Consider the following 12,500-nt stretch of genomic DNA (forward strand, 5'->3'; position numbering starts at 1 on the left):
ACCTGTGAGCGGATCTTGAGTGCAGGCCCCAGCTTTAGTCCCATGTTGTTAAGTAGATGCTCCTCAGTGAGCAGGGGTATGGTCTCTCCATCAATGGCCTGCTCCCGGAACACCTGGCAGAGACACAGTCCCTTCAGCCACAGTCCCGGCAAACACACACTCATTCACACTAGCTACACACGTGCGCAACCCACAAATATGCATATACTGGACCCACACGCATTCATTCATGTACTTACAGTACATACACTCGCACCCTCTTACACACTGCCTACAAAATACACTTGGAAACATGCACACAGCCAATGCACGTGCACACACATTTATGAAAAACTCACACAAACATTCACTTTCACTTCCCTGAGCAAACAGAAAATGTGTTGTAACTGCGCGGGCTTCCATGTCCTTCTAAAAGCAACAACAGATGCCCTTTGATGGCAGTGTGGCTGACGTAGTCAATAATCTGCTAAAGGTTTGCAGTCAGCCTAGCCCTGCCCTCTCTCTTCTCTCTCTGTCTTCCACTTCCCTCTCCCTAGGTCCTCACCTGGGCGTATTCAGCGCATCCGGCCAGGCTGCTTATAAAGCCGCACACGTCCTCCACGCTCCACTTGCTGATGTCCTCCGCCGGGGCTGCGGTGGCTGAATCCTCCCCGTCCATGAAAAGACCTCCCAGGGACCCTAAAGGAGAGAGAGAGACGCTACGGTGTGAGTCAACAGGACCAGCCTCCAAAACACTGTCAGATCCTGAGTGTTAATTTACTCAGAGTACTCAGAGTGCACACAGTTACAAAAGGATAAATTAGGATAGGATTTTGAGATATTTTAGATGAAAGCTATTGGTTTGTATTGTGTGTGTGTGTGTGTGTGTGTGTGTGTGTGTGTGTGTGTGTGTGTGTGTGTGTGTGTGTGTGTGTGTGTGTGTGTGTGTGTGTGTGTGTGTGTGTGTGTGTGTGCGCGTGCGCGTGCGTGTGCGCGCGTGCACGGGTGCGTGTGTGTGTGTAAGAGGGAACAAATAATAACCTCCCTCCCCACGTGGCTATACTGCTGGTGGTGGTGTGTAGGGGTCATGTGAGGGTCAGAGGCAGGGCCCCTAACAGGGAAAGGTCTCCACACTGGAGACACACAGAGAGAGTGACGCTAATGGCTTTCACATGTCTGCCCTGAACGGTGTGTGTGTGTGTGTGTGTGTGTGTGTGTGTGTGTGTGTGTGTGTGTGTGTGTGTGTGAGAGAGTGTGTGAGTGCGCGTGCAAGTTCCCTCACCTGTGTGAAAGTAGGGGTTAGCGTAGGGGAATCCAAAGGGCAGCGTTTGGGCGTGGAGAGCGGGTAGAGGTGGTATGAACCCAGGTGGCAGATGGTACTTGACCTCGCCTTTGCCCAGCCCAGGAGTGAAGAGGTGGCGAATGGGTGACTCCGCTCCCGCCGAGCTACAGGGTGCACTGAGCCGACCTGAGCTCTCTCCAACCTCCTTGTCACACACTGCTCCCTTGCTCCTGCGCTCTTTACTGGCGTCTCTCTCCCTGTCCCTGGGTCCGTTGCTGGTCTTAGCACTCACATTGTCCTGCCTGTCCTCGCCCATCTCCGCCTCGCTGTCTGAGTCCTGCATCTCCTCATCCTGGCCCTCCCTGTCTCCCTCCCTCCTCCCTCCTTGGTGGTCCCCGGTGCGGAGCTGTGCCACGGAGCCCCGGCGGGATCCCTTCCTGGAGTCGGCGTCGGGCCCAGCGGTGGAGCTCTGCGCCTGGCTGTCTTTGGACGTGGAGGAGGCCCCCTGCTGCTGCTGCTGGTGGTGGTGGTGCTGACTGAGTGTGAGCAGGGGCGTGGCGGCTCCGTGGCGCAGCACCAGCATGGCATTGGAGCGGCGGGCCAGCTCTTCTCTGAGAGGGTGTCCCTCTGGGATGTCGTGGAGGCTGCGCAGGGCCGGGTGGTCGGAAGGCAGGCCAGAGGGGAGACCCCCTAGGAGGTCGGAGGCCAGGAGACGCTGTTGTTGCTGCTGTCGATGGTGGAGGCTCTCCAACTCCTTCTGTCTCAGCAGCTCCGCAGACATCTCCAGTCTGAAGTGGCGGAACACACGGGTTAAATACAAAACAAAGTATGGCTTCGACATATTTACACCACTGATGCTAGTTCATTAACCCCTTAACCCTATGTACTTTGTTGATACATGGCCGCCTCCTTTTTCCCTTCTACACCAAATCTCTTTGCTGAAAATAGCAGATCTACAAGCTCAAAATGTGTTGCAAAGCGATGGGTTGAAAGCTTGTAGATATGCCAAAAGGTTGTAGTAGGCCTATACCTGTTGAAGTTTGAGTTGTAAAATATATATATACTAGAGTTTCGGGGGGCTACGCCCCCCTCAACCCCAGCCGCGCACGGGGCCCAGCGTGAGTAAAACTGTGGAAAAGTTTTTTTGAAAAAGGAAAAAATTTGAAGAAATTATATTTGTTATGTTTCAGGGGGTCCACAGGGGGTCCGCGGACCCCCTGCTGGTCCACTGACCCCCTGTGGAGTGTTGGGACGCGCGGGGACACCCCTGGAACATTGCGGAGCATTTCGGTGTTTTTTTTTTTTTTCATGAAGGTGGTTGCTTGTTTCTGGCGCTGGCTGTGCAAACCTGGCAACCCAGCGCACGTTACACCAGAAATGGTTCCTGGAGAAAATGGTGACCAAAAAAAAATTTTGGAAAAAAAGGAAAAAGCCCCCGCACCGGCTGCCTGCTGTTGTGGTGATTAGGTCGTGCGCACGGTAAACGGTACGAAGCTGCCTCCCCTTCCGTTTTGTCCGACATTTGGTGAGTAGAATTAATGATGTTGCGCGGTGGAAAAGGTCTAGTGAGCAGTGAGATGTCCCCTACGCGAGGCGTAAATTCAGTGCGGGCGCCGTGGCGAGTCAGTTGGCGACATGTGGTCTGGCGGTGCGTTGTTTATTCGATAACAGAGCTGTGGGGTGTCGCCACCGAGGGTGCGGAAGTCGGTCGCCATTTATATAGTTAGATATAAAATATATCGTCGGTGTCCAGCCAGGACCAGCTAACTCCATTTTCAGTTTTTTTTTTTTTTTTCATAAATCAAGGCTATTGAACACCCTTTAGGTCTGTGTAAAATATCAAAACATTTGAACCAATGAAAAGTATTAAAAAGCGCCTCTGACGAAAACTCCCAACTCCATTGGATCCTCAAACTGTCCGTCAAAAACAAACAACTCCCCCCTCTCCTCTACAGCGCTGCTTTTCAACAGCATGAGTAGAGCGCGTTGCGCAGTGAACGAGGAGGAGGATCACGTAAACAAGCTCCCCGTAGTCTGTTAAAACTATGCAGTGTACCTGTTTATCAAACTTAGCACTGACGCTAATGTTATGAAAACAAGTAATTATATTTCTAAAATCTATTAAGTGTTTAATGAGGAGAGCAATGTGACAAGAAAAAGGCGTTCATAGCATTTCTGTCGCGCTATTCTACTACCTCTTTGCAGAAGTTATTGTAATATTTAAAGTCCTGTTTATTATTGTAGGCCTATATAACAAGTGGCATGAAGCATCGGGGCATTAATTCACACGTTGTTGTGATGCATTTTGAGCTTGGAGATCCATTGTTAGCTTTTGAGAATTTGTACCCTTCAGAAACCTCTCCCTTAGCAGCGTTGTTTGGACACCTAACTCCACTTCAGCTTGATTTCTGCTCGTCTGAAACTGCTAACTCCACTTGCGCTGGGTAAAGTGTTGATTTACCCGCGATTTGGTTAAAGTGTTGATAATATAATGACACATGCAAGTATCTGACAATATATAAAGTCACTATACCAACTTTGATGAGGCAGTGTTGCTTTGTTTTAAAAATATAAGGTTTTCTTCATTTCCTGAAAAACGTATATTTTGTTTTTGCGTTTCCTGAACAATGAGCGTTTTGGAGTTAGCAGTTTCTGGCTGGACAGCAGAGATATGTAGTTCTATAAAATACGAATAAGTAAATATTGAACCATCAATTTATACATTGACCATTTCAGGGGTGAATGTTACCTCATCAAAGTATACATTTAACAATTTCCCAAAATGGACCATACACACATCACAGGGTGTAATTATACTTTATATAACATGCCACACACGCACGTACCTGGCCAGGTTCTGCTTCCTCAGCATCTCTTGTTGCCGTGCAAAGATCTCTGCCTGTGCTGGCTGGAGGAAACCATAACCTGAGACAGAAACAACAGGAAAATACATCTATTGATCAGTGACCACCATACATTTATATGAAGTAATAAACTAGGATGAGTTCCCTCATGTAATACTAAAAAAAAAGAACAATGCTGTGGTCTCTGGTAATGGTGTATGTAGTGGCTAAAGTCTGATTTATACAACGATGTCGATGGTACTATGGTGCCAAAAATAGCAGATCTACAGGCTCACAACAACACCTTGTGATTTATATCATCACAATATATATTCATACATATATTTAATGTATACATTATCAGTGGACTTGTATATGTCTGGCCTAGGATCAGATCTCACTACTAGAGCTTTCTCTTCCATGTTGTCCCTGTGCCGTCACCCTCTAATCTAAAACTTTCAGCTGTTTAGGTTTTTAGACAGACCCTTGATGCAACTCTGCTGTTATGGTTAGCATAGCCAGTGCATTCCTATGGGTAGCTAAGTGCTAAGTAACCCTAACCTAGAAGGGTCTGCTCATTGGTCCGACGGCCCATTATACCAAAGTCCCAATAGTCTGAAAAACTCCCAATAGTCTGAAAAACTATTTATTGTGAGGTTAGGGTTAGTTATAATGTGCGACATCAGACCAATGACACTTTGGTACAAGGGTTAGGGTTAGGGCCATCGGACTAATGGTATGGCACCAACCTAGCATTGGTGTTGAGGATAACTCACCAGGGGTCTGACACAGAGCGGAGGGCATGCCCAGGAAAGGGGGCCGTAAGTGGGGCCCCAAGGCGATGTGAGGGGCATTCTGAGGGGACAGCAGAGGTGGAGGGTGGGACAGCTCCCTGTGGACACAAACCAAAAAAAAGAAAACATTAAGTTGTATGTAGATATCAGTGAAACCACAACAGCCTAATGTGCTTATGGTGCAATAGAATAAAAACAATAAACATTTAAACATGTTAATGGCAAAATGACACATACATATATATATATATATATATATATATATATATATATATATATATATATATATATATATATATATATATGCCAATTATCTTTTAGGGGCCCCCCACCCCTGCCCCATGCTACCAAGAACGGGCAGTTGAGTGGGCACGCAAACATACTATTCAAGGTGCAAGGTAGTATGTGTGGGGTCTAGAAAGCACCTGTATACATGGTATCTGGTATCAAACCAGCTAATCAAAAGAGGAGCTGTGGTCATAATACAGTATTGTTTGAGAAACTAGTTGAACACTTTAATTGTTTAATGTAACAGTCCAAAGTGACAAATGTACTTGATTAAACAAAACCTTGTATACTCTTGGTTGATTAGAACTGCTATAGGCTTCTCAAACTAATAACTGACTACGGTAACTGATATACATTTGAATGACATTACTAAACATTGCTGTCAATGAAAGAGTGGGTAAAAAACAGATGGTTTTAAACGATAACCTACATCTCAGTTGTTTCATAATAAACCCATATAATCAGTGGGTCTATCTGTAGATTCAGTCATTCTGTCAGGGGGAGAGGTGTTTGCTGTGGATTTCCATCTTTTGACCTGCCACCTCTCCCTTCAGCCTTAAAGGCCTGGTGGCGCAAAAGGTGAGGTTTCACAATCTGAAGGTTGGGGGTTTGAATCTTGGTCACGGAGTATCTTTATTTTTGGTCTTTGTAAGGCAAGGAGCATCGAGGCAGCCTCTCTCTCCTCACGCTCTCTCTTATCCCTGGTAGGAGAGAGGGAGGAGCAAGCCCACCTCCAAAGGGAGGAGTTGATGAAATTTGCATATTACACACCTCCAGAGGGAGGAGCTTAAGAAATTTGCATATTACACAAAGAGAGTTTTTTTGTACTTTGCATTATTAGTTTTTTGACTGCTTTTCCAATTTGGGAATCACCCCTCATTTGGCATTTTATTTTTTTTTATTTCTGAACCAGCTTTTTTTGTTTTAGTTTGATGGATCTTTTAAGTTTCAGTTTTATGTCCCTTCTGAGCTTTGAACCTACAACCTTCAGTGTATAAATCCCTGACTTATCGTTTGAGCCATGCAGGCATACAAGTTATAACTGAGCAGGAAATAGTGAACCTTTTAGAATTTAGATAGAGTGTAAATGTGGTCAACAATGGTCTTGAACCACAACATGATACATACATACATACATACATACATACATACATACATACATACATACATACATACATACATACATACATACATACATACATACATACATACATACATACATACATACATACATACATACATACATACATACATACATAAATACAATCGTGAAAATGTGTTTTAAAAGCATTTTTTTTTAAACTCAAATCTTTGCTTCTGGGGGTTCCTGGAACAAAATATTTTGAGATGGGGGTCCGTGGCCAAATACGTATCATTTTGGGGGTCCTTCACATGAAAAAGTTTGATAATAATATAGCAACATGTTTTTCAGAAAACTGTTAAGATTTTGAAGACCTTCTTAGAATCGGCCTCAGGTCTTAATGGGTTAAGTAAATTAGGCATTGGGCTTCATGGCCCAGGTCCCCAATGGGCCCCTGATAGTCAGGCCCGGTCCATAATCTGTCCATGCTTCTTGTGTGCATGTATGTTTGTGCACTTCTGTGTGTAACGTGTGAGCTTGCTTCTGTTATCCTGTGCGAGTGCACGCATGCGCTGGCAACTGTGTGCGGTGTATTTTTATCAGTGGAGCTCCAGAGGCCCCCATGTCGCCCCAGTGCCTCATCAGTCTTGTCACACTGCAGCCAGCGCCGCTGGCCATGGTTGTACCCTGGGCCACAGCCTTGCCTCCCCCTGCCGCCACACACACACACACACACACACACACACACACACACACACACACACACACACACACACACACACACACACACACACACACACACACACACACACACACACACACACACACACACACTCACTCACTCACACAATGCATTGCTCAAGCGCACACACAAGGGTCCACACACATAAATAAACACACACAATGAATTGCTCATCCATACACACCCAGAGATACACACACAAGTGAACTTACACGCACGCACGCACACGCACACACACACACACACACACACACACACACACACACACACACACACACACACGAACACACACACACATAATGAGGGCTGAATGCACAATGCCAGTGTGTCATGCTCCGACAGCTGGGGCGGTGCCTGCATCTCGACCAGGGCCACGGGCTGAAGGACCTTCTAATTAACACTCATCCCTCCTCTCTCCTCTTTTTTTTAAACACCCCTCATCCCTCTTTTCCCCCTCCCTCCCTCCCTCCCTCCCTCTCTCTCCCTCTCTCTCTCTTGTTCGCTCTCTGTGCCGCATTGAAGCCAGGAAAGACAGTGTCCTGTAACCCCTGTTTTTGAAAAGGCCTCTCCATTATCAGCTTCTCCCTTTGTCCTCTCTGAGTGGAGAAAAGCACCACTCACCTCTATCTACCCCCCCCTTCTCTCTCTCTCCCTCTCTCTCTCTCTCTCTCTCTCTCTCTCTCTCTCTCTCTCTCTCCCTCTCTCTCTCTCTCACCACTTTTCTCTCACCTCTGCTTCTCTTTTTCTGTATTCTTCCCTCCCTGTATATCTGTTTATCTATCTCTACCTCTTCTCTCTTGTTCTCACTCTATTTCTATTTTCTCAATCTCTGTTAATTGGTCCATCTTTCCAGGGGCTTATATAGGGAAGAGGGTGGATTTGTAGAAGCAGGTAAAAAAAACAACTTAAAAGGCTGTTGGAGGAAGAGGGTGTATAGAGTGAGTCCTGTGCTGCACCTCGCCTTGGTGAGAGAATATGGTGATGAAAACTTGATGCTCTCTGTCTGCCCTGTTGTCCCAAACCATAACCACTTCTTTTCTCATTTCTCTTTTCTTTTTACCTCAGTTTTGTCTCCCCGTCTCTGTTTTTTTTTCCTTCCTAGCGGCTGCTATCACACCAATCAGAATTTGGCTGCATGCGACCGACCGTGCACATGCTCAAAGACACACCAGGGAAACAAACCGTGGGGGGGAGAACAACAAAATCAAAACCAACACTTGGCCGCATGCGACCGCAAATATTGTTTTGCAACCGTGTTCGCATTAGCTAGCGCCTGCATGTCTCCCGCCTCACGCTAAATGGTAAGAGGGAAAGCAGAGAGAGAGGAAGAGAGAGCGTGAGAGAGACAGACAGAGGGGAGCTGCAAGGACTGGAGCCCGCATGCACGCATAGCCTACAAGCAGGGTGGGTGTGTGTGCGTGTGTGTGTGTGTGTGTGTGTGTGTGTGGAGGTCGGAGCCAGAACTAGGGGGGAGGTGAAAACCATTCATCGATCGCCTCCGCCGCTCAAATGTTAATGCTAATCGTATAACCGCTCCCTCTCTCCGGCGGTGCCTCGCACTCCGGTGGCAGCTCCAATTAATCTTGGGTGAGGGCTGTGGCGCGTGACCCCGGAGGCCGCTAGCCGGGGCCCCCGCTAGCCGCTGCTTATGTAATTACACCGCCCAGTGTGTAATCACCTGGCCTAATCCCTTGGGGCTAGCAATTAGCCTGCGCCGCACGGCAACGCTAGGCTACGCTAGGCTCCAGCATGCCAACCCCCCCCCCCCCCCCATCCACCACCCCCATCCATCCCATCCCCCCTCCCTCCCTCCGTGTGCCGCGTAGCCCAGCCTAGCGTTAGCCCGCAGATGAATAACGGTCAATTAAAGCTGCATGACTGAGGCCGCCAGGCGTCCGCTCCACCATAATTAGGCCTAATCACGGGGAGGGAAGGAGAGCGCGAGACGAAGAGATGGAGGGAGGGAGCAGAGGGGTGTGGAGGAGGTGGAGGGGAGAACCAGACACGCTCTCTTTCTCTCTTTTTTCCCTCTCTCTCTCTCTCTGTTTCTCTCTTGTCTCCTTTTTATAGGAAGCAATTTTGGGGAGAGAGACAGACATTAACCACTTTGCTCAGGGGCCGTGTGTGTCTGTTTCTTTGTGTGTACGTGTGCTCATGCTTATCTTTTTTTGTCTGTATGTGTGTGTGTGTGTGTGTGTGTGTGTGTGTGTGTGTGTGTGTGTGTGTGTGTGTGTGTGTGTGTGTGTACATGCGTGTTTATCTACACACTTTTATCAGCATGCTACCAACATACAATTAAAAGTTCAGAGAGTGTTCGCCTACAGTTCAATGTAGCACACACAATAAGAGAATAATATTTATCACAGAAAGGTTCATCATAATCACAAACACAAGAAGAAGAATGGACAGTAAAGAATTATTGCTCTTTTTTTGCTTGTTGACTGCCCCCCCCCTCCCGCTCTCTCTCTCTCTTTCTCTCTCTCTCTCTCTCTCTCTCTCTCTCTCTCTCTCTCTCTCTGCAGTTAGGCCAAGGGCTCCTGGGGAATTCACTGGTGTGTGACGACCTGTCAGAGTGGCGACAGCGGCCCCGTCCCGAAGCAACCCAGGGAATGTGTGTGTGAGGAGAACACACACACACACACACACACACACACACACACACACACACACACACACACACACACACACACACACACACACACACACACACACACACACACACACACACACACACACACAGTGCAGGGGCTGTGCTTCTTTATGTGTGTGTATGTGTGTACGAGGGAGTGTGCCTCCGCCTCTGTGTATGTATGAGTGTGTGTCTGTCTTTGTGTGTGCGTGTCTGCCTTCATGTGTGCCTGACCACGTGGGTTTTAGCCTTTGTGTGTGTGTATGTGTGCGTGCGTGTCTGTGCCTGCATGTGTGTGTGTGTGTGTGTGTGTGTGTGTGTGTGTGTGTGTGTGTGTGTGTGCCCGCATGTGTGTGTGTGACAGGGCTGCCCTTAATGACGGGAGCGAGGGGGGATTAGGTGGCGCGGTGCGGCCGCCTTCGGCTCTCTACTCCGCAGGAACACATTTACACAGGAAGCTCATTAAAATGGATGAGGCTCCCTCCGCTCTCTCTCTCCCTCTCCCTCGCTCCCTATCTCACTCTCTCTCTCTCTAACTCTCTCTCTCTCTCTCTCTCTCTCTCTCTAGCAGTCTCCCTATCTCCCTATCTCACTCTCTCTCTGCCTCTCGCACTCTCTCCCTATCTCACCCTCTCTCTCGTACTCTCCATTTCTCTCCCTCTCACACTATCTCTCTCACACTCTCTCCCCCTTTCACCCCATCTCACTCTCGCTATCTCCTCGCTAGCCCCGTTCTGCCGCCCATCTCTGTTTTTTCTCTCTCTTTCTACTACTCTCTCCCTCTCTGTATTCTTCCCTTAACACCCCCACCACTTCCCCCAACACCACCACCACCATTATTTTCTCTCTCTCTCTCTCTCTCTCTCTCTCTCTCGATTCTTTTCCTGCTTCACGTGTCCTCTCCGGCTCTGTGTTCGACCCCCCCCCTCCCCCTCCATTTAATTTCCACTCCTTCCTTTTTTTTTAACACTTCTTTCTCACTTCCTCTCTCTCCACTTCCCTCCATCCATCCATCCCTCCATCCACTCGTCTCCCTGTATTTGCCTTGCAGATGCTTGCTTGGCGAGCCCAGCCCAGTGCCATTTAAGAGTAGACAAATGGAGGCAGCCAGCACTGAGCACATCGAGCAGCCTAATGATTTGTTTTTAACAATGGGCCCTAATGGGGCCACAGATAATCAATGACGAGGGCTCGATAGGAAGGTGAGCTGCACAGAGACTAAGAGACTAAGAGAGAGCTTCCTTCTCCAACTCGCCCTACTCACCCCCCCTTCCCCCCTTCCCCCCTTCCTCCCGTTCTCTCCTTTTCTCTCTCAGTCCCTCTCTGTGTCTCTTATCCTCTAACACGGTTCTCTCTACTTTTAATTCAACTAGAGGTTTCGGGCCGTTTCGCGGCCCTCACACCTACGGCGCACCGCCGATCTGACCTATATGACCATATATGGGCTTATCAGTGGCACCCAGGGGACACATGCGCGAATCGGTTTTTGGCAGGATGTAATTGTATCTATTTTTTGAGCGGTGTAGCCGCTCCTATAAGTGGGGTTGGGAATTTGTCTTTCCCTGTACTGTGATTGGCCGACTCAATTCACACCCTTTTCGCCGTACCGTGATTGGCTGACTCTATTCAGACCCTTTGCTTTGATTGGTTAGCGAGACGCATGATGAAATAATAACCTATACATAGCACCACGCACTTCAAAAAAATATTTTTTTTTAAAGTGAGCTTCCATCACTGTGATGACCACTGTTGTTTCTAAATAACACTGCACACTTCACACTGGGTGTGATTTTTTTCTTAGGGGAGGTCTTTGTATAAATCCAATTGGGTTTTATACCTCTCCTGCACATTTTGAATACATTTTGTAATAATTCAGTCTAAACATAAACTGTCTGTGTCACTTTTGTGCCCATATATGGAGATCTCTGTACCATGATACTGATCATACTGACCATGATACTGACATGATACTGACCATGATACTGACATAATACTGAAATGATACTGACCATGATACTGACATAATACTGAAATGATACTGACCATGATACTGACATAATACTCACATGATACTGACCACGATACTGACATAAAACTGATATGATATTGACCATGATATTGACCATGATACTGACATGATACTGACCATGATACTGACCATATTACTGACCATAATACTGACCATGATACTGACCATGATACTGACATAATACTGACATGATACTGACCATGATACTGACATAATACTGACCATGATACTGACATAATACTGACCATGATACTGACATGTTACTGACATGCTACTGACCATGATACTGACATAATACTGACCATGATACTGACATAATACTGACCATGATACTGACATGATACTGACATAATACTGACCATGATACTGACATGTTACTGACATGCTACTGACCATGATACTGACATAATACTGACCATGATACTGACATAATACTGACATAATACTGACCATGATACTGACATAATACTGACCATGATACTGACATGCTACTGACCATGATACTCGCATAATACTGACCATGATAACCCTATTCTTAACCCCTAAACCTAACCATAAACCTAAACGTTGAAATGCAACATACCTAAAAATGTAACATTTTTGTGGTCCAGAAACGTTGTCATTGAACGTTTCTGGAGAAATGTTCAAAGACAACGTTTTCTCTGGCGATAGGGTTGGATTTGTTTGAGTCTGATGTCATGCTGTTACAGTCAGCATGACACACAGTATATTTGGGTGTAGCTGCAGTGGGAACTCTATATATGGTTATGTCTTAGTGAACTCTATCCGCCCGCCCGCCGACCCATTAGGCAATTTTAATATAGGATGTATCT

General features: G+C 47.0%; 1 protein-coding gene across 1 annotated transcript in view; it reads right to left on the reverse strand.

Moving 5' to 3' along the window:
* samd11 (sterile alpha motif domain containing 11) overlaps positions 1-12,500 on the reverse strand; it is a gene marked incomplete at its 3' end in the record, with an annotated part of 123,834 nt that overhangs the window by 49,244 nt on the left and 62,090 nt on the right. Inside the window, exons 8-12 of the mRNA XM_084068726.1 lie at positions 4,881-4,996; positions 4,108-4,186; positions 1,262-2,049; positions 545-678; positions 3-113 (exon numbers count right to left, since the gene is read on the reverse strand). Coding sequence (XP_083924852.1) covers positions 3-113; positions 545-678; positions 1,262-2,049; positions 4,108-4,186; positions 4,881-4,996 — 1,228 coding nt within the window. The remainder of the gene's footprint in view (positions 1-2; positions 114-544; positions 679-1,261; positions 2,050-4,107; positions 4,187-4,880; positions 4,997-12,500) is intronic.

The sequence above is a fragment of the Gymnoscopelus microlampas genome (assembly GCF_963454915.1).
Source record: "Gymnoscopelus microlampas genome assembly, chromosome: 10".
NCBI lineage: Eukaryota > Metazoa > Chordata > Actinopteri > Myctophiformes > Myctophidae > Gymnoscopelus > Gymnoscopelus microlampas.